The sequence below is a fragment of the Sipha flava genome, unplaced genomic scaffold (assembly GCF_003268045.1).
Source record: "Sipha flava isolate LNK unplaced genomic scaffold, YSA_version1 88_pilon_pilon, whole genome shotgun sequence".
In the NCBI taxonomy this organism is placed as follows: Eukaryota; Metazoa; Arthropoda; class Insecta; order Hemiptera; family Aphididae; genus Sipha; species Sipha flava.
The window spans coordinates 599,672-624,210 of NW_020273630.1; the positions used below are offsets into that span (position 1 = coordinate 599,672).

The following is a 24,539-nucleotide window of genomic DNA, read 5'->3' on the forward strand; positions in this document are numbered from 1 at the left end:
TTTTTATAAATACACGCACGTAATAAATTAATAGTACAGGGAAAAACCTACGTAGAGATTAAAACAATTATAAAGTTCTAAAAGTTCTTATATATAATATTTGTAAATATTTGAAATGTATAAAATTAACTGCTAGTGAAATTAATAAAAAATAATAAAGCACTTTCATTATACTGTCGATCCAAATAAAATGTACTACTTAATCGTTTTGTTAATATATAAATAATTTAAATACAATTTATCATGAATATTTTTAAATACATTTTTCACTTTTAGCTCTGGTCCGAATTTTTCGACAAATAATATTTTTATTGTAAATATAAATATTTTTAAAAACTATTCTATATTATTATTAATATTAATATATGACTGTAACCTAGACAATAATAAGCAATAAAACGAAATATTTTAGCGATGACTTAAAATATAATAGTCACATACAATGTAAGTGCAAATGTAAATATAATATAATATATATATTAACGTAATCCCAAATTATCATTGTATATGTTAGCGGTAATGTATGTAATATGTTATTTTATTAAATAACTAGTTATTCTATAAAATTCCTAAACATGTACGTTAATATATACATTACACGGTTTTACAAGTTAATATATAGAATATCGATTGATTTTTCGCTAATGAATGAAATTGTTATCGTTAGATAGAGCACCGGGACTGGATTAGAATCCAGCTTAATACTAACTGGATCCGAATCCCAATCACTAGGTAATGGTTTTTTTTTTTTTAAATGCACATGTCAACAAAAGTGCAACACAAAACGGTGTATATGTTTAAAAAATAATTTACTTTGTAACTCTAAATGCCACCCAAAAAGTTCATGTACTATTATATAAATTGTAAATTGTAAAATAAATAATAATTTAATATCATATAATTGTAACTATCATATAATAATAGAATAAGTTTATAATACTATTATAAAAAAATATTAATAACTATTGATTTTTTATTTTTATTTATAATTTGTTTAAGATTTTAATAATTATAATAAATTGACGTGAAATAAACGAATATTTATATTTAATATAGTAAACGTTTTAAATATATTAACCAAACCCTTATTGTTAGTTTATAAAATATCTAGTTAGTATGTTGAATTACTAGTTATTTTATAGAATTACAGAATTTCATACATTAACGCTAACATATATATATATATATACACACACTCACAATACAAGCTTATGATTACATATTTCTTTTTTAACTATCGTTAATATTCTGTAACTCAAATGACGGGGGAGGGTTAAGTTTTCGAAAATACTCGTTTAATAGGGTCGCTTCGTTAATTAATCGCGACGGATATAATCGAATTAAACCTACCAAAATGAATTTCCCTCGAGAAATCACTTCACGGTAAAATACGCATATGTGAATAACGCTGGTATACTTAACCGTCGCATTAACGACTCACAACGAATAAATAAATATCAAACCAAGGGATTCTTTTAAATTATTCATACAGTCTGCAAGGTTTATTCAATATTGTTTGAGGAGCACATTCTTCATCATTGTTTGCGTGATAGCTTTTATAAATATTCGAATACAGAGATATTAACTCACCAATGGTGCAATAACTCGAAGATATTAGAAAAAAAATCGCACCGTTACATAAACTTTGTATACTTGCAACTATATAACAGGAAAGATATATAGTTTATATCGTCTTTTGTTATATAAAAAAAAAGAAAGCCCATGGTTGAGTTGTTCCAGGGGAGATTTTTATTATTGTTTTTATGCTATATTTTAAAAGATAATGGCCTTTAAAATCAACAGCTCCGTTAAGTTTTGTTGTGAATCAACGTTTAATGCCAGACATTATTTTAATTACATTGATAAATAATATAAAAGCCTAGACATTTTATTGAAACGAAAATGATACAAAGGTATAAACCAAATGAAGAAGTTTTTACAATCTCTTATTGTTTTGAAGATACAACTATTTTTTAAAATTTATTGTAAAATTTGTTTTACTTAGTACAAAATAAACATGCACATAGATGATATAATTCCTAGTAATTAGATTTCATCATATTAGTTAATAATAATTAAAAAGTTGATTAAAATATTAAAAATGTTTAAATATTATTATATACCTATTATCTATATAACAAACGTATGAATAAAATAAATAGTAATTATCGACTGTCTTATTGGTTTAATTTTAATAACATAAATTAATTAAATTTACCACGTGTCCGGTTATGTTTCTGTACCGAACCCATTTTCCCAGCTTAGGTCTCCAATACTCAATCACAAATGTTTCCGTATATTCCTGACCTTGTCCATTGCCAAACCTGCCCTGAGTCTCCACCGCAGTGATAACTCTAACCTCGTGTAAATTTACTTCAAGCCATTCTTTGATATCGTTTGTTACCGGGTCTTTCGGACACCAAGCACCTCCTTCTTTTTCAGTGCGTACTCTGAAACAAAACGTTAAACTTTAAATTTTGTGATCGTTAAAACATGACCTAGATTTAAGTATAAAAAACAGAGGCTGAAAATGTCAAAAGGATTTCTGCCGTATCGGTAAAAAGTCAACTGCTGACATTATAATCCATTTCATCGTTTTATGACAGCTGAGCAACAAAAAAAAAGAAAAAAAAGAAATCCTTCTCCGTTATTATTGGCCTTATTGTTTGGAGCTAAAAGTTGTACGTGACCAGCATGTACATTGCTAAGGGTCAAATTATATATGCATTATATTTTATGTATATATATGTATAATAATATACATCAATACTTTTTATGGTGTATATATACCAGCGGCATATAACAAATGGTTTTTGGTATAAAATGTGTGCCCGTTATAGAAAACGTAAATTATGAATACTAATTTATATTTATAATATTTTTATTTCTAAGTATAGTGTTAAATCGTAGACCTTTCAATCTTAGTAATATTTACGTTCGTAAGTTAAACTAAAACAAAATATATCGACTTAGAACATAATAATAAGTTCAATAACTATAGCATGACATATTCATGACAAAAATCTAAATTACTATTTTACCATTATGAACATATTTTATTCGTAAATACTACATATCATTGTAGTATGTCTAAAAAATGAATGCAGAAAAACATATAAACATACATACATACATATAGCTAAATACATGCTATTCGAAATATGATGTATACATAGTACAGCACAGCTTAAAGGAAACTATTACGCTATATGATACCCGTGGTTAATATTATATGTAATCAAAAATAACTTTCGTTATACTCTTGTAATAAGTTGACTAACTTTTATGTAGCCCATTTTGTTAGAATTTTTGAATAAATCATCAAAGAATGCATATAGGGTTTTAAGACGTATAGGTTTATGTCACAATCTATCAGATAATACAGTCACTTATTTTAAACACTACAAAAGTAAAATAAAGCCTCTGTAGGGGACAATATAGCAGGTAAATTATGATGTATAAATACGACATTTACATAATTATTACTACAAATTGTAAAAAGAAAAATATTTTTAAAACATATGTATGAAAAAAAAAAATTAAATTAAACTGAGTACATACATTCCAATATATTATTCATATATATATAATATCAAATTCAACTTCAAATATTATAAAATAACAGAAATTATATTGTGCATAATATATAACTATACGGATTAATAAATTGATAGGTAATTTAAACTTCTTTTTTAAATTAACAATGGTCGCATAAATTAATTTACTATTCGACTGTAATGAAATCATTAATTATTGTATACGTAAATCATAAATAAAAAAAGTATTCTACTTTAGTATCTTTATGGTTATTATGGTCCTCTTCAATCATTTACTATTTCGCTACCTATTAAACTCCCGTGTGTAACGCATGTTGAATTCCATGTTTTTTTATTTTTATTTTTTTTTTTACGATAAGTAAAGTCGACTGTTGGAAACAGTGGCACTGAAGGGTAGAAAAAAAATCGAAGCTTTATAAACGCTTAAAGGCGACAACAATCGGTCCGTTCGAAATTAAGTCCTCCTCCCCACCTTATCCCACCACTCAATGCTATACAAAGCTGGGCTTAAGAAAACCGGCCGACCGTAAAGCTGATTTTTAGAGTAGACTTCTTTTTATCCTATATATAGATCTAATACAGAACTGATGGGCTGAACTTCTTTTTCTTTCATTCCAGTTTGAAAGGCACAACCGAATAATGGGTAAGCAACCATAGTGGACCCAGGGGAGGAGAATCTTTACCTGTTTTTTAATGCCACCGGACTTTCTAAAAGCCCAAAGAATTTTGTTCCATTTATCCAAGCAACTTTTATTTACTGTGTTTAAATGAATAACTAAGTGAAATTGTACGCGTAATCTTGTTTTTATAATCAATTGAGTTATTAAGTATAATATTCTTATATGCACTATGTTACTTGGTACAATGTACAACTCATACTCATATCATGTATAATTTTAATAAACACATACGGCACGAGTGCACACATATGCATTTCACTTTGAGTTTGATTTAAACGACATCGTTTGTTTTTTTTTCTACAAAACCTGGGACGCCCATAATCAAGGAACCAATTAAACCCATCTAGATGACAGTCAAAACGGATGGACGACCATATTTTGTCAGTCGTGATATTATTATTTTTTTCAATGTTTTTTTTATAAACCACTGGAGACGTCCCCCAAAAATTATAATAAAAACTTGGATGGCAAATTAACTTGGGCGTTTTTGTTGGCATCGTTTCCGTCAACCGTTGGCAACCCCATAGAATCGTTCAATCATACACGTAATCACCGCAAGGCGAATATTAAGAAAACATTTTTCATTGACAGTAATTTTTCATTGACAATTTTTCAGAAACCAAATTATCCCAAATTAAGAGTTTTTATCCAACGAATATAGTTGTTTAATTTAAACAAATTATGTCAAAAATAATCAAAATGCTAATGAAATTACAAAATTATACGTCGACTCATTACTACTCGTTTAAAATTGTAAAACATACATTTATTTAAAATAAATGGACGAAAAAAAATTTCAGGATAATATGCAAACAGAATAAATATATTAGCTTTGGCTTGAGTCATCATAATATTTAAATATATTTCTTTTATTTTTACAGTATAGTAATCTCATGTGGATCTCAGTAGATATAGCATTTATTTTTATGGTAGTGAAATATTTTAATATTTAATCCACATTACAGACTATTAAAATGTTGAAATTACGTGCGTTACATTGAAAGTTTGTAGAATATGGTCATTTAATGAATCCCATGATTAATAAGGATATAGTTGGCCGCAGAAAAACAGTGGAAGGGATACTAGAATCTCTATAGTTATAATATTACTTCCGCCTGTTTATTCGATAAAACAAATTGTAAACCAGGGATAATGCGCTTGCGGATCAAACGTGACTAGGGTTCATTACTGAAGTTGTAATCACAGAAATTGATTGGGTACAAATTCAATCGGATTTTCGTGAAAGGAAAATAATCGCCTGCAGGAGCTGTAAAGCGAGTAGTATTCTCTATGCCTAAGACAACGCTTAGGGTACTGAGTCGGTGTACGGAACACCAAAAATGTGTTCTGTCTTAAGTGAGAACGACGTACCGAAGAAAATATCCCACATTTACTGAGTATACGTTTCTATTTGCCACGTTATGCACTACTATGGACAACAAAAACATTTATATCTATATTCTTCATGGGATCAGATTTTTCCTAGACGTTTTTCGTTTTTGTTAACGCGGTCAATGCGATATTCCCATGGCGGAGGAAAAATAAAATAAAAGTAGCAAGTTTAAGTATATATATCCCGCCGAGTAGGTGGTATATACGTGTGACCGCGAAAGTTTTTCAGACATATTTTTATCCGTTTGCCTGTGCACATCGTCCCACTGTTACCCGTAAACTTTAACTTTTTACTTTCATCTCTCTTCGGAATCACGGGAGTCAGAAATATTTATTTTCTCCCCTTTCTCGCCAACACTACATTTTGTCTTATTTGCTCAGCCACCTTTCCTCAGAGAATACGCGAAACAGACGAACAAAAAAAAAAAAAAAAAAAAAAAAGAGAAAGAGAAATATATTTACACATTACATACATGAAATAGAAATTGATAAAAATGAATACTCTGAAAACAACCAAACGAAATTTTCAGCGTTAACAATATTGGTATATAACATAAAACTATGTATGATTTAATATTTTATTTTTGTTTTACTGAATAGTAATGATGTTGGTAAAAAGCAACCAAATGTCAACAGGCGATAATCGAAAATAAATTGTCGTTAGGTGTACACAATGAGTGTCCCTTCAGAAAACCTCACATTTGATGAAAAAAAAGTAAATAAATAAAAAATTATGACCTAAAAAAAGCCTTAAATATTTTGATTGATTGTTTTTCTAACGACACCATGGAAATCAAAATCCCATGTATTTAAAAAATAAATCTTTAAAATTAAAAAATATTAAAACCATTTTAATAAAACTAGCTTCTTCTGTCTTGAAATTGTAACTTAACCGAAATAAATATAAGTAAAAGTACATCAGAAAGAAATCTTTTTCTTATTTTATTTTCCTATCGGTCCCTCCCTATACAGATAACGAGTAACGACCATTAATATTCATTAGATGAAACTTTTCGCTACCGTCATTTTATGTGCACGGCGCCTTCAGGCAACCGGGAAATATTGAGTTTTTTCATACTCAATAATACATACATATATATATATATATGCGTGTATGTACTGAAAGAATTGCGATAGATATAAATCAGACAAGCCTTAGGCAAAGCAAACTAAAATATTTTCATTCTTGGAAAAAAGAGGAAAAAGCCTATGACACATCTTGCCTGCGACACTTAGAGTAAAATAATTTTTCAAAGATTTTCTCATTAATCTCGAACACTACATATAAATGAAACCTTTAAGATAGATGATAAAGAATTAAATCTTCGTATTTAAAGTATTTTTTTAACCGGTATTTAATAGTAAAAGGTACAAAAGCCACACAAAATCTGTTTAAAACATTTGATTTTCTTTGATTGCCATTCACAGAAAAGTTTTCTTTTGATGTCTCTCACTCACATATATTTCGAGGAGCAAAAAAGTCAGGACTCAAACAAAGCAAACGTATAACCAAAGGGATAAAGAAACTTTCTCTTTATACTCCAGCATATTTCTTGATGGGCGACAGTTTCGGCGAGAGTCAAATCTCATGTCTAAACTTGAGTATTATTATAATATGGTGTCATTCATAGCAACTAAAAATACGGATTGATACAAAATTATTGTTGATTATCTAATGACTTCTAAACTCATTTTAATGCTAAAAACCTTATCACTATATAATATTATAATTTTGAAAATCAAATTTAAGAACAGGAACAATTTATTAATTATTAATTCGTTAAGTTAAATGAAGTTCTTAAAATCAATGTTTTAATATTTAATTTTATTATCATCACAAATAATCTTTATTTTATTCTTATTCAAATAAGATATAAAATAACACAAAAAGAAAATATACCATATACTTGTACCTTAATTATTTTTACAACAAAAAAAAAAATGTAAAGTATCATATACCTATAAATTCCATTTAAATATGTATGAATGAATATAACTGTTCCTAATTTTTAATAGTATTTATATTGTTTTTAATGTGTAATTGAAAAGTTAAACAACTAATTTTTGATTAAAAGAAATGAAAAATATTTTTAAGAAAATTCAAGATAAACCATACATTTTTTCCAGACTATGGTATATTATCAGAATAAGGTAAATTAATTTTTTCAACAATGTTGTTTATTTGAAGTTTCCAATATATTATACGATTAGTAGTTACAGGAGTTATCTACTAAGTATTGACTCAATAAGCATTATAGACAGTAGTAGTTCACAGATTTAATGCACCTACTTTTTTCAGGTAATTACATTTAATTTCCAGTGTTTGTTTAACATTAATATTTGTGAGGAAATTTTTGACTCTAAAACTTTTAATCCATCTTTAGCTCAGCGAATGAAAACAAATTGGAACGTCACACGCAAGTTCCAATTAACGAGTTCCTCGGGCATTAGTGGTCAGAGTTCAAAACAAGGGATTCTGACCCTCTCGTTTATTAAATCCATACCAAAAACACAAAGCTTCGGGTTCCGTTTTGTTCACACCAATCCCTTTCTGACCACCAAACTACTTTATATATTGGCATGTCCAAAAAGGGAAGTTTGGATAGTATATACATCTACGCCTACCAATGGGATATTATAAGCATTCGACCCAAATAAACACTGAGTAGTACAAAGAAATAATGAAGCATTGAATTAAAATATCTTTTCTTGGAAAGGTAGATAAAAATTCTATATTTACCCTCCGTATTTCCATTTTAAAAATATTCTATAAATTCGCATGTACGTTTGACACGTATGTATATTTTAATGAAAAAAGGGAAATTAAAATATTTTTTAAAATTCACAGAAAATATTGGGTAATTGATATTCGTATACGTATGTAATATATACCTACATTTAATATATGTTTAGTCATTGCTATATTAAGCACTAAAAAAAAAAAAAAATGTTTTTTAAGTACAAACTTTCCGGGAGACTGAACCACCTGAGCTTTTATCGACATATCGAAAGTATCTATAAAGGGTGTTTAAATGGTAGCCTTGAGGCGTACGTTTTTTTCGTGTTAGAACGATGACAATAAAAGAAGAGGGTAGGTGAAATGAACATATCAGAAGGGTGCAAAATTGTTTTTGTCCCCTTGCTATTCTATCGAAAGTAGAAGGATTTATACCAGGGAAAACCATTTCGTGTAGGTGTTGCCTATTTTCAAAAACGTATTCCACAAAAAACGCCGTAAACTTTGAGTTTACAAAACAGTATAACTGCAGCAATTCTTTCACAAAATAAGGAAAACAATAATTTAACGGACGATATCCGTGGGTTAGAAATTGCCCCCATAAACATTCTGTCACGTCCGACAGTCAATTATAATACGACATATATATATTAGTCGGACCCCAAAAGATATGTTATTAAAAATACTCTGTATGCATTTCGCGTGCAAACTGCAGGGCGTGAGAAATAATACATTATTATTATTATTAACGGTGCTCACCTGGCGTTCTGCGGTCCGACATTTCCGTATTCGAAAGAAGAACTAGCGTTTAGATCGCTGTTTTTTATTGCACCGGACTCCATGCCGAGTGCTGACATGCATTGAGCTGAAAAAAAAACAATATTCAAATAAATATACAAACAATGACCTCATGAACGTATTTCAATACAAGGGAACCCTGCTGATACTAGATCAGGTTTCACTGTTCCGATTATGTAGGTGTTCGCATGAGAACATATATATTTATATTATATATTTCAGTCGACTGAAGAGCTAATAAAAACAACTTAACACCACATTTTCTTGTAGTCATTCATCATAAACGTATATAATTATATTCATATATAGGTATCTTCACTGACGATTATTCGAATAAATAAAATATTGATAATGTAGTAAAATATGAACGTATGTATGATAATTCAAACGTTATTTTTCGTTGATGACACTGGTGTTTGTTATACGAAGCTTCGCGCAATAAAAATATAGATACTAAATCGTCGCTATCTAAACTACAATCTCCCAAAAATTTTTCAGTGTATCCCTAAAACTTGCAAAAGTTTTGTTCGAATATAAAAGTATAACTACATACATTATTTGAGTGGCAGATAAAATAAAGAAAGCACAACAGCAACATCTTTAGTAACCATTTTGGAAAATCGTTTTAGAAAACCACAAACAGTCTGGTTAGTTGAAACAATATACTAACGTGGACGGGGATTATAAGGGGAATAAGAGTGAGATAGAGGAGCACGTGTGAAATATTTCCACGAAGATTTCAGAGACAATAATGGTTGCGAATAATGAATTTACGAACTTCCGTTGTCTATGGGAGGCATAGAGCTTCGCAGTCTGGTGGGAATATATTTGAAAGTTTATGCGTACTATTTTTTAAGCTATACATAGTATAATATTGTAATTTTTAAAAATAAATAAAGTTTGAGAATAAATGAATATATTCTGACCATCGTAGACGACAAACAAAGAATACGCACGAATATATTATTTTCTTCTTTCAAAGTAATTTTTTTTTCTATATCTTAATTTATTCGGAGTTATCGTAAAATGATGACAGTGATATTCTATCGCAGCAAAATAATATAAATTATGATCCAGTTCTAGGACATATATGCCGAACGCACAATGTAAGCGCGAGCATTAATGGACGCGGACATCGAGCGTTGGGTTTTGGCTTTATTCAAAACTTATAATGAGAGTCCTGTAGTAGTCGTGGGATATATTTCGCCGAATGTAATATTATATAGTTGCCGATGGCGACGGATGAATACATTGGCGAAGTTTGATACCCAGTCGCGGTCTTTAATGACGGCGAGAAACCAATACACACACATCTTCGGGGGATTTAAATAATGCTGGTCGCATGAAATGTAAATAAATAGGTTGCGGATACTGCGCTATGCCTGACGACAATGTGAATATTTATTATATACGAGTACAAGATTTTGCGTTCCATGTATACACATAATAAAAATGCGACCAGATATCTCTGACCACTATTGAAAAACAATCGATTGTGTTGAATATTTTTTTGCCCCTTCAAAGAATTGCCAAATACATTACAAAAATAATATAAGCACATTTTCATTTTATTTATGTGTAAAAACTTCGCCAATTGGAATACTATGTATATTATTGTAATAAGGAATCCATTTATCGATTATAAGAATTGCATAGGCCGATTGCCAATACGCAAAATAAGGGTTAGAATAATAATAAAAAAATTTATTTTGATATGTACAACAAACATTTTCATGTAACATATTCTACATTTTATGTAATATATATTAGGTTGGATACGTATACGATAAAAAAATAATATAATAATTAGCTATAATGAATTACAACTAACAACAATGTTTTGCAAAATGTAGCCAAACATTTATTATTGATTAGTATCGGTATATCAATTTCGTGTAAAATCGAATTAAAAATTAAAATTAAATATTTTAAAAAAAAATGTATGAAACTTATTTACGAGAAACGAAAAAAGTTCATATTAACATTTGTGCAACGTTTACATAGTGAAAATAATAATATATTCTTCAAAGAAACTTTAATAATTCTCGAAATTGAAATTTATGGGTTTATCTACCTAAACACCTAGTGTGTAGTACAAAAGGCAAGTGGGGTGGTAGAAAATACAGCGGTAAAACTGCGAAATTAATTTGGAACACAAACCCGTCGAATTATAACTTTCGATCGAGGGATTTCGGACTAAGAAATCGGAAAGGTGTTGTAGAAGTAAAATACAGTTTTGGCATAACGCAAGGGTAATCAATCGGATATCGAGATATGTTATGTTATGTGTACGGCACACAGATCCGTTGCGGTAACCGACCGTGCAATATCCACTATATATCTGCTTTTTGGGTGGTGGTGATTGTGGGATGAGAGGCATACGTGCGAAATTACGTTTGCGATTCGAGTACGTATTTGACATTGCCACCGAATCCTATAATACTCGTACATCCCGAGTTCTATTAAATGTACATAGGGAATAAAACGTACAATAGTATTTATTAATTACACGCGTATAGTAGTAGGTGGTGTACACGCCGACCACGGTCCGAGGCGCGCGTATACACCGCGGTATCGGCGGGTGGCGACAACCGCTCTCGGGGGGGGGGGGGGGAGTCACATGTATCGTATGACACACAAGCGCACACTGTATGACCACACATTGTGTACGCATCGTAAATTCAATACTCTGATTAATAACGGACGATTATCGCAGCGGTAGACGGTGGTTTTTATACGTACCTACCTAACCTACCTCCGGTGTGAGGTTTTTGTTTTTTCAATAAAAGAAACGCTCGCCTGTACAAAAATCGTATTATTATTATTTTAACTATAATGCCTGTACGAGGTACAAAAGAAATCTTTTTAAATTTCGTTTTTAAACGCGTGGTGCGTTCTCGCGGTCTCGTACATACGCGACGCATGCAGTGCTCGTGATATTGTTCGTCGCAGTACAATGATAATAATTAAATAATTACTATCGCACGCCGATCATCGTCATTAAAACATCGTTACACATGTAATATAGGTGTAAACACATGCTCATACACACACACCGATCATAAATCAACCGTCGTCGTTGCTGAATATCGTTTAAACGGCGACGATGATGCTTGAGGCGAGCGTATAATATAAAATGTCACAACATTTTGTTATTACATGTATATTGATTATTCGTATACATTATTCGTAATATCCCACGTAGGTACTATCAAGAGGTGGAGAAAAATATCACATACATCAGGGATTGGATGTCCCGTGAAATAACGATAATATATCATTCAAACATTTAGTAAAGTATTACCAATAAGTAATTCCTTCACCCCGGACCTTTTCATGCCACATATTTATCTTTTTTTTTTTTTGCGATTTCTATTATTGTATGTAAACATAAATTTTAAAAATTATGGTTATAAAAAAAACCACAAAAAAAAGTTCAAGTACTTCGTAAAAACATATTTTGCAAATCGCAATGACGAATATTTTACTAACCAATCGCACGTCTACTGTACCAAAATCCCATGAGAGAGAATAATGGCTTAAAATTTCGAAACTCTCTTTCACAATTTTAATGAAAATAAAAATAAAAACGGTTACCATGAATTAATTAATTTTAAAACGAATACAGTACTCACTAAATTTAATAAATAATTTTGTTTTGTATATGTGCATACAATAACTTGTCGGTTAATAGTTCTGGAAAAATTATATTTTTATCGAAATTGATTAAACAATCGGCAGTGTTTCCACATTATACTAAATAAAAAAAATCATCGGTTCATCAGAAGAAACTTAAAATAATAATATATATGAATTAGTTAGAGAAAATACATTAGTATTCTATTGAAAACTCATAGAGCATAATAGGAAAATAGTATACAAAATATCAAAATGGATTTAAGCCCGAAACAATGATGTATGAGTATATCCACGCATTCATTTTTTAATTTTATTAGTCGATGCCGGTCGACAGTTAATACTGCACTGCTTCAGAGACGTATTTAAGAATTTTTCGCTCCAGGTAAGAAAAAAAACGCCACCTTCCCAACCTAAATTTCTTTAGCAATAGGTGTATTTGAAAAAAAAAATAACGACTACATAAACCGATAAATATTACGAACTAAAATTATTATCATTGGCACGACTGTTTAAACATGTCTACGAAATATTTGTGGCCATAAAATCCTTTAATATATTATCAGTTTCCATTCTGGTTTCATCTATTCTGTGTATCTCAATTCTGAAACTAAAAAACTACAATATACTTTTCTATGTCGTGACTCCTGGTATTATCAATGCATTTTTCGTGACAAATGTAAACTACAACAATAATTTTATTAGTAACATTACATTTTTTTATTACCCAAACGAACCTAGGTACCGTATTATATAAAAATTCTTTCAAAAATGTACCCCCCTTTCCTGGGGCTTATGATCCCCTAGTTCCCTTGAATACGTCTTTGCATTGCCTATTTAAAAATTTATAAAGCATGACAACGCAATTATATTGTTATCCGTTACACGCAGATAGGTACAATGATTTTAAAAATTAAATTCAAATTATTCATAAGGGAAAAAATACTTTTTTTAAATTTATCCAATCGGGTATATAATATATTATGCCCTGTATAAAGTATTACGTACTATTTATCAATTGGTTTTACCGAAAAACGCTGAGATAGTGAAACGCATTGCAAGACACGTCACGACGGGCGGTTGCGGAATATTGTTCGGTCGTAATTCACCGCGACGAACCGTTAAAAATAATCAGTTTTGAGCACGCTACGACTTATGTTGCATTTTATCTGCTCATAATTTCTTCAGCTTAAGCAAAAGTCACCCCTCCGGCGGCGTAAATATCGTCGTTATTTAGTTTCCCAACATACATCCAAGAAACGCAAATACACCTAGAATTATATAGGGTGATGGAAATGCACCGAAAGTATTTGTTTATTTTTATCGTGAATCGTTGTACAGACCCGAGTCACCCTATATAAATATTCGTGTACGTATATATATATATATATATATGAGTGACGTACACGTTGGCGCACCGATCGGACAACCAAATCCGTTTCCTCCTACCCGTCTGCGGATGCATCATTACGCCGAAAGCGAATTTCCGCTTCATTTTGTCTCGGGGACAACTTTTCATCCCCTTAAAAATCGTGAGATGTATTTATTTTTTTCCCGCGTTTTTCCCCATTCCTCTCTCACCGTCACGATTATTTCCATAGCCACGGCGCGCGTTCTTGCGGATATTACTCTTTTTCAGAGGAAAGAAAGAACAATTTTTGTTCGAGTGTTAATGAACTCCACGCTATTTGAATGCTTTTGCGTTTTGCTTCATTAAACATCGCATTTCAAACTGTTTAACATGTACAGCATGTATACAGAGAACCAGTGTCGATTAATCGATTTATTAAAGATGACGGCAACAAGGCAGTGCGGGGTCCTTTTTTCGTTAACGAAACAAAACTGCGAAAGCTCAGCACACGCTGCAGAAACTTATAAATCATATTTGTAGAGTAATATACGATGTGATAAAATATGTACTGATATTGTAGTGAGGTGCATTGTGTTTTTCTCATATAATTATGCGAACATTTCTTTTTTTGCTTTTGACTGGTAGGTTGTCCGTAAAAAATCCCCGGAAAATATAGCCCATACGGACTTAAATAATGAGCAACACATTGGTGAATACATTTTTACTGAACAACTCGTTTTATTAATAACCCAAATTTACCAGTCTATTGTTTTCGTTATGTTAGAACTGTGAGAGAAAACGGTGGCGTGCATTATAATATACGCATACCAGTTTTAAACACGTTGGTTACAGCTGAAACAGCGGCCAGTTGGTCGTCACTGTTGCCATATCACAAAGATGTATTAAATTTTATTATGTACGCAGCCTGTAACTCGACGAATCCGAGTAATTTTCGTCTCAGAATTACGGTTTGGAAATTATTCCAAACACCACTCTCGTTGCGTAATGAAATATAAAATTATAATGTTATCATAATATGCTGAAAGTTAGTTATAAGTTATACCAATAGGATTCGGTCATGTTACAGTCGTAAAAATAACAGTATTTGCAACAAAAAAGAGAGGGAAAGAAAAATGAAAAAAATCGAAAAATAAAAATAATTGGAAGTATTGAAAATATCTGCAGTATTGTGTAAAAGGACGGTACCTAGTTTTTCTTCACAAAGTAATTGTAGCATGTACTTATATAATAAAATGTATATAATATATAATATATATGTATTATATTAGATACAAATATACTGTATACAATGAAATATTATTTTTCTAACATTGAATAGTTGACAACGGAAGAGTAACTAAAATCAGATTTAATATACTTAAGAATTGAATTTGGAATTGAATTTTGAACTTTTCACATTAAAGTTTATATTGTAGTTGCGTTGGCACTCGTAACAAGCGTTTGTGGTGTTCGTTGATCGAATATGAAAACTGTTAACTCCATTTTACTGGACTCGCAAGTTATTCAATTAGAATTATTTCAGAAAAACCTCAAAAATAAAAAATAACTTTTTGTTCTCTCTCTCTCTCTCTCTCTCTCTCTCTCTCTCTCTCTCTTTCTTAGTATCTATATTTCGACGGAATACTTTTCCGTTAAAATAGACTTTAAGAATTTCATGAAAATTATCAAAAACAATAAAGTTTATACTGCTTTTTATGTTTATAGTAATAACATAAATCGTATTAAACATTTTGGAAAATAAAAACACATTAAATTGAAACATACAATTAAATTTCTTAATTCAGTATTGTATTTAATATGCTATATTATATTTTTTAACGTTTGGAAACTGTACATAACACAACATTATTTATCATAAGTTAGATCAGCAATTCCCAAACTTTTTCAGTATTTTCTGGTGAAGTCCCGAGAAATATTTAGTATTAAGTTTTATTTGCTTGTGTTCTACGAAGCATATTACACATGATATGTATTTATATATACAGGGCTATTTAGATTAATAGATGTTATTGTTAAATATTCTATGTTTTACTGTTTATAAGGAAATAAAAAAAAATTTATATCGATTTATAATACAATTAATAATAAGGATGCCTACATTATAAGTTCGTTATACCAAAAATAGAATCTTATCTATGATATAATTACAGATGTCAGATATTATATAAAGTACATTTATTTCATTGTTTTATATATCTGTATTCCTAAGTAAATTAACTAGGTATCAATAATCAATACACCTTTTGTAGCCAGAACCATTAGGTTGTCTAATAAAATTATTTGCGGTATCACACTTCATCTAAATATTTTAAATAAAATTTGATTAGATAATATTTATTAAGTCATCGATTGGTTTTTATTTTATAATTTCATAAAAATATTATTTTAATTAATGAATCAATTTTAATGTGATGTAAAAATTGAATATTCTACCTTATGACTTATTATTTGTAGACGAAGTTTTATTTAACTCCGTTTAAGGTTATATTTAACTTACATTATAGTCATTGTTTTATTTTTTCATAAATTAAACATTTTTTTTATTTTGCATATTCTCCTATTACACTGTTTTTGTTTTCGTTTCATTGTGTCCAGTTCATTCGGTAGTTGTTTTCCGAACTCTTTCAGCAGTAAAATATACAGTTACAACTAGATTTATTTTAATCGACAATGAAAGAACAAGAAGACGTACAGTTCAAGTCAGAACTAGTAACATTTCTTTTGGGTAATTTAGAATTTTTCTGAACGGATACGATTGATTTGGAATGCGAATCAGGTTTATATATTGTCAGTAGGCTTACTGTTTTGTAAATACTTTTCTATAGACACATATAACTTATTTTGGTATCATTTTTATTTTCATGACTCTGTTGACTTTTTTTTTTATTGTATGTATTTTCTGTTATTTTCATGCTCGAATTGAACATGCATTATCTTCCAAAGTTAGTAGTATGATTACTTAAACATAAGTTTTGTCCTTTAATAATTCGTTCTTTTTACATCTAACAAAAAACTACTGGAATAGTTATTCATTAACTGTTTAAAAATAAAAATTATATACTGAAATCTCAACGGAATCTTTCCCAACAGGGGAGAAAAATAATTTTTACCAGAAAATTACTCGCACAACTTATTTTCACATTTGTGGTTATTATTTTAAATCGAAAAATGTCAAATCCACAGTGGGCTGTCTGATTATTAATAGTTCATTGAATTGGTATCTAATAATGAATTTTCAATTTACCAAATAAGATTTTATAATAAAATATAATTGGATTGGTGAGAATTTTCTTAATTTAAAAAGCAAACCATCGAACCGCACCTTATCAAATACCTGAGCAACATTCAAGTAGAACTCAATACAATACTTTCTAAAGATGAGGCAATAGAATCCGTAAGTCGATGAACTTAGAGTATCGTAGAGTGCCTGGAACGAAATCCGAACTAGGTGTTGTTCAATAACTTTTAACAGTGAATTTATAAATCGTAATGTCTAAACATTTACTTGAAAATGTTGCACAAAAACAAAGAAAAGTTACTTTTTTCTTAAAAAAAAAACCTTTTTTTTTCTAATTGGTATTTGCATCCCACCCACTTGAGACTTATATCAGGCACTTGTTCAAACTGTTAGTTTTAGATTCAAATAAATGCATTTCAAGATATCGATATTTATTTAAGAATAATCTTTTGAAATATCTAAATATTTCAATATTATATATAAATTTGTAATTTTCAACAACAAATATAGGGTTTTCCTTTAATCATGAAGCTCTATGCTCAATGATAAGAGTGCTTATTGAGTAATTGAATCATTTTCGCGATCATACAAACATATTCACGTATAGGTGCAATTTGTGCTTAGCCTATGATTCTAAGCGTTTAGTTTTATGCATAAATCTACAATATAATATAATATACTCTGTATACAAATCAAAATGCAAATGGTTACCTACATGAATAATAATAATAATTTTAAAGGAGTATAACGTGTTGTGTTTGTAATGATATGCAATCAATAAATATCGCAATCTCTTAACCTAATAGTGCATGTACGTATAAATTTATTACGTAAACGGACGAGCCACCGCTGATAACGCTCAGACCGGATGATAAAACCTGGAACGGCAGCGGAATGCGTAAAATATTGCCCGGGGAAAGGCTTATCAATGACCAGCAGTGTTGTGTTCCGGTTAGTTTAACCATTGTTCGCAAATGTTTGTTTTGCGAGGGGGTTTTATTTGAGCACGCGTACGCGCATGTCACCCTTAAAAAGATTGAATTCAGACCACAGCAGCGAATGGTATTCCTCCTGAAAGGGAGCTGCGACTTTTGTAATCGCCTGTACATAAAATTATTTAAACATAAGTACAGTAGTCAACCTATATATTTACGAGTGTAGACACACGCGAAGGTTAGTATCCAAAACAATACGTACTTATGTGTGTATATGTGAATGTGTGGGTCAACGATATTATTCATACGAAAATGCGCGCAGCTGCGTCGCTTTTTTTTTTAATTTTTTTGCAACCAAATTGTTCGGCCCCACCTGTATAAGTGTGTGTGTGTGTGTGGGTATTGTTTGAATATAATATACACGCATGGTTACGTTATCAATCTCTATAAAGAAAATATACTACAGTTCATCAAGAAGAATCGAGTGCCCCGATAATAGTCATATTATAGTAAATGTGAACACAATATTATTATTTATTAAGATTTATAATACAAAAAGTATTTATGCATTGTTGTTTTAATTATAATATATTTGTAAACGACGTTTTTTTTCACACGATGTGTGAATTTTACTTTTTAAATCTATATTGATGCGCCTCATTATTGTAATAAGCGCGCAAGCAACACGGTTAATCGTTCGAAAAACTACTCGTCAAAAAAATGCCTACACATCATTATTGAAAAATATATCGAAAACTCAACCGGTGCGGAAGGTATATACACACTTAACGCAGATGAGAATGATATTATAATATATAATGTTTACTTCAAAACACGCTAGGGGATTTCGTGGCGCATAATTATTGCTGATCAACAATTTTTGACGTCTTCTAGTCTGTAGTGTGGTTATAAGTGGTGTTTGCATGCTCTTTTCTGAACGTATACCTGTACCACTACTCCCATCCACCCGCTTATCTTTCACAACCCTTTCTGTTGGTGTATCGTAACGGCACATCGAATTATTTCCGTTTAGTGCGTACATTAATATAATTAGAGAGGGAGACTATCGCAGACGTATGGTATGATAAATATCCGTTAGATATTTTTACCCTTTATTCAATGTGCTCGACAATCCATCTCGTGAGTCGTAAGTTAGACTATTACAATTTGAATTCGGGAAAATCCGATTATCCAAATATGCGATAATCCGTATGGATTAGGGCACACGTTGTGTGATTTAAACGAATTAAATACCTATTGGAAAGAGTATTTTTTAACAATCATCGCAAATATAATACAATCTAAGTTAATACTCAATATTAAAAAACAAGTGTGTAACAATTATTGAACGGTCTATCACATAGGTACTTGATTAATGCAAATATTAATCAACAGTCAATAGTAATAAGAAAAAAAATGTTTTTATTAAAAACATATGATTCATATAAAAATTTTTGTACTATTAAGCGCTACATACGCTTATGATATTTTGGTTGTTGATGGACATCATGGAAAATACATCTATACAACATGAAAACATAATAAAACCGAATCGTCCATGTTAAAAATAGACACCGTTGCGGAGTTATTGAAGTACATTGAAATTCCGGAATTCGATAGGGATTGCATAACATATTAGGATGCAAGTGATTGTGGTCGCATAGTATGGAACACTGATTTAGCGCAATATCGTTGCAAATGTGCGCAGTAAATGTAACATGATTGATGCGTACGTATTATATTCGGATAGATTCGCAAAGAGAATTTGAAAAATTCAGCGCAGCGTGCGGATGACGTTGAAAAATTAATCGGACCACCCTTGTCCTACTCGTCCCGTAGACTTCCCGTAGACCGCGGGCGCGTGATAGGAGTGGTAAGCGGTGTACTTATGTACGTATATATACAGTGCACTCGCGGTTATAATTAGAACAGCTGCGTCCCCTCCGATTAATTATCTGACGCGTGCACGGCGGATACATGTTTATGCACACAGGCGCGCAGCAAACAGTGGCACGCGGCCGCCACTGACGATGCATAATATATACATGTAGTTTTTCCCGGTGCCGCAGAGTTGCCCGTGACGTGCTACGTCTCGCTAGGCGCTCACCTGCCGCAACTTTTAATTGGAATCCCTTTCGGTGCGAGTATTAAGCTCGGGCGGGCGAACCCGTACATACGCGGAAGGATGTTAACGAACGCCAGCGAATGTGCATTATTTAGTACTGTAATACAATCTCACATTCACGTGCTGTTTACTACTACCACATGCAGCTGAATCACATAAATATAATTAATAAATAAATATTATTCAAATATTAATTAATATTTAATATATAGATATATATTATGCAGTAAATTATACAGCAGAATCGTTCTGACTCGAAGTTCATCAGTTTTGACTTGATTTTCAAACATAGGTAAACATAGGTAAATAACATAAAAGTAATCCGACTGAATAAATATGCATCGAAAATGATCGAGTAAACGGGTTTTCCTGATAAACCCTACAGTGCTGCAGCGTAAGTTGCATTTCACCATACTAAACCATACCTAAACTTTTCACAACCGGAATCGGGGATTTTGATTTTTTTTACGGTTTTTCGTTCTGAATAACGTAATTACTTTTTTTCTTTTATCATTACTATTCATTGAAAATAACAATTATTTGTTCATTCGCATTCACGTAGTCGTTACGCATAGTCGTGTATTTGTGCGTTTCACTAATAGCAATCCGGTTTTAATAATCTATACATCTAATTATTGTTCATAATGTCGTCGTCTTCGGACCCTTACAACTTGAATTATTAAAAATGAAAAGAGAAATAAATGGAAACTTTTTTGCTCAAATCTCAAACCGTCTAACTCCATACAACACCTTTGATATGTTGCTAGAAAATTTAAAAATTGCATAACTCCTTCATCTCGCCCCAACAACGATGATTGGTTTGATGATTTTTATTCTAAAATTATTCCATGTTATTTCCTTCTGATTCTGAAATCGCTCCGTGTTACAACCACAATGTCTCTTCCACCCATGTTCTAACAATTGATTTCAGCATATCTGAACTAACTTACGCTATTGTTTCAAGGAAATCCACCACCTTCGGTCTCAATAATATCATGTTAAAAAACACGTCCTTCCTATTGCCTTAGAATCTATCTTTGCTTTAATGAATAACATTTTTACAACCCAATAAATTCCGCCCTCATGGTGTGCATATAAAGTCATACCCATTGCTAAAAAAATTCCATAACTTCATTTCATCCTGTTGAACTTTCTTCTTCTTTATGTAAGATCTTTGAATACATGTTTAAATCTAGGCTAGACTGGTGGTTAGAATCTAATTCTTTCCTACCAGATAACCTTTTCGCCTTTAGGAAAGGAAAGGGTATGATTGAATGCCTTTCGTCATTTATAGGAAATATATACCACTCCTTTAACAACAGAGAGTTTTTTGTGGCCACCTTCGTAGACATACGCCGTGCTTTCGATTCAGTCAATATTTGCATTCTTATCACACCTTATCTCATTACATGCACCACAACAATTTTGCAACACATTGATCTTTATGTTCAATAAAAGAAACCTCGTTTTCTCCTCTCCTTTTGGGTCTTATAATACCTCAGAAACATTATGGGTCGCCTAAGATCTACTACTTGCCCGGTTATCGAAGTAGAACCAAACTGTGCTCCCTTCAACATAAGATGCCGATGGTTAGCCAACAAATTTATTCTAAAGCAACTTGGTCACTCAAACCATCTTATTTTTGACATGTATTATTCGTTATTTCTCACTTGGCGATACGTTCCCAAATCAATTCCCATCCTAGAAATTTCAGGGAACTCTCTCTCAAACTTTCACCAATTATTATGAAATTAACTAAGCTCCTGCTTTATGAACAATCTTACGAATCTTTATTGTACTCACCATTTGTCCAAATAGAAAACAATTTCTCTTTCCTATCTTCTATAGAACTACAAATCATGTCTCACTCTATGACAAACAAAATATTCTCAGCATTCCTCAATGGAAATTTCTGTAACTACATTACGGTTTTTACTGACGGATCAGTCTCTCTTCTTTCTGCAGGTTATGAATTTTATATCCCTGAGCTACACATGTCTTTCACAAACAATTTACCCCCTTCGTCTTCTTCCTTCACTGCTGAGAGTTACGCCATCATAGAAGCGCTAACACATATCTCTTACCTTGCTCCTAACAATTACTTTATAGCCTCTGACTCAATGTCTTGCCTAATTACGCTCAAATCCAATCCCTTTAACTCCCATCTTCCTCCTCTTATGCTTCGCGTTAAACAAATTACCCTTTTACTACACCGGTTAAATTACTCCTTCCAATTTCTGTGGATCCCAAGCCACATAGGAATTTATGGTAATGAGATCGCCAATAGTCTTATCAAATCTACGTCTAACTTAATTTGTCCCTCTCTAATCTAACTTTCTCATATCAATTTCACCACATAAAAAACGTCTAAGCCTCCCATTGGTCAAATCTTCCAGCAGAATTTGCTGCCAGATATAAATATATTGTTCCTTCAATCCCTCATAAAACCTGGTTCAACAACCTCCATTTTATCGAGAAAATCCATCATACAATTTAATCACCTACGTTCACATACTTTTACCTGCCCATGCATACAAATTGGATTTAAATGACGCTCCTTTCTGCACCCTACATTTAACAGAAAGTGTATGTGATATTTCTCATATTCTGTTCAAATGTCCTTCCTTGCACTTAAAACGCACCATTTTGTTTAACTTCCTAAAAGCTTTTAATACTACCCCTAACCTTTCCTCTATCCTTAACTCTAATACAGAAATAGCCATAACTCAAATCATAGCATTTATATTGGAGGCTGGCTTTTAGCATCTAATTTTTGTTCTTCTGTTTTTTTATCTTTCTTTGTAAATATTACTGTATTATATAAATTGTATTGTACAACTGTTATTACCTGTAATTTTTATTATCTTTAATTGTTATTATCTATAATAATTATAGCTTAACAATTATTGTTGAGCTATAATTGTATATAAGAAACCAATAAAAAAAAATAAATAAATAAAAAAACAATTATTTTTTCTGATAAATATCATGGAAATAACGAAGTAGAATTGATCATTAGTTCTATAATCATTAGATCAATATCGAGATCAAATATTATCAAGCTTTAGAAACTAACTGATATAGAATAAATAGTTTAAAAATTGAAATTAGTTGTAGCGAATGTTACACTTTTTGAATTTAAACCATTTACGTTATACACGAAAGAGAGAAAGAGAGATAATTAAATACATTTACATGTAGCCGTAACCCTATTAAATTAAAAATGTGTCACAGTAATGTACGGATACATTCAACAAGGTGGAACATTATTTTTGTTTTCTGGTATTTACGATTAACCTATACAGTAAGTTGCAATTAAATGACGTGGCTGTTGCCATTAATATATTACTATGCCTACCACTCTCCCAGCTATACCCAAAATGTTATTAACTAATGGATTGAATATTCCACACTGTACTGGTCGAATCACTCAGATATAACAATCACTAATAAAATGTTTATTGGAAAGGAAAATAATTTTACATTTCAGTCGTTTAAATATTCATTGATTTTTTTTTTCTTGGTCTTTTAATGCGACATTAAAATGTAGTCAGTAAATGTTCATTCTCGCATAGCACGCATTTATAAACGTGCACTAACAAGATTCTTTCGCTAATGTTATCCTGGCATACCGGAGTACGGTTGGAAATAAATAAATATCACGTTGAAATATTTCAATACTTACACAAGTCTGTAGCGTTGGCCCATTTGAAGCTCAACAACAGGAGGGAACATAGCCAAATCAAATTTATCGACCTCATTGCTGTGCCATCAGACTCCTTATAACTATCAATTCATGTATGATCTGCAACAAAGAAAAATAAAGATCAATAAGATTTTAATCGTTGAGTTCTTTCTTAAATATGCCGACAATAGGATTTTGTATTCGTCATTGTTTTTCGCTCATTATAATTATCTCCACTACTTGGGCATGTATATGCAGAAGTATACACATAGGTTACATTAGGTTTTCTGTATTGATTGTCCCTACACACACACGAACGCACGCGCGGCATACACATACACACACACACACACACACACACACACACACACACACACACACACA

At 31.2% G+C, this 24,539-nt stretch overlaps 1 protein-coding gene across 2 annotated transcripts in view; it reads right to left on the reverse strand.

Moving 5' to 3' along the window:
• The window catches only part of LOC112693544 (discoidin domain-containing receptor tyrosine kinase B-like), a 127,950-nt gene that overhangs the window by 24,467 nt on the left and 78,944 nt on the right, over window positions 1–24,539 (reverse strand). For both annotated transcript variants that reach the window (XM_025568655.1, XM_025568654.1), the window contains 3 exons: window positions 24,156–24,275; window positions 9,126–9,231; window positions 2,219–2,450 (listed from right to left, as the gene is read on the reverse strand). In XM_025568655.1, the coding sequence (XP_025424440.1) occupies window positions 2,219–2,450; window positions 9,126–9,231; window positions 24,156–24,231 (414 nt within the window). In that variant the 5' untranslated portion in view covers window positions 24,232–24,275. The remainder of the gene's footprint in view (window positions 1–2,218; window positions 2,451–9,125; window positions 9,232–24,155; window positions 24,276–24,539) is intronic.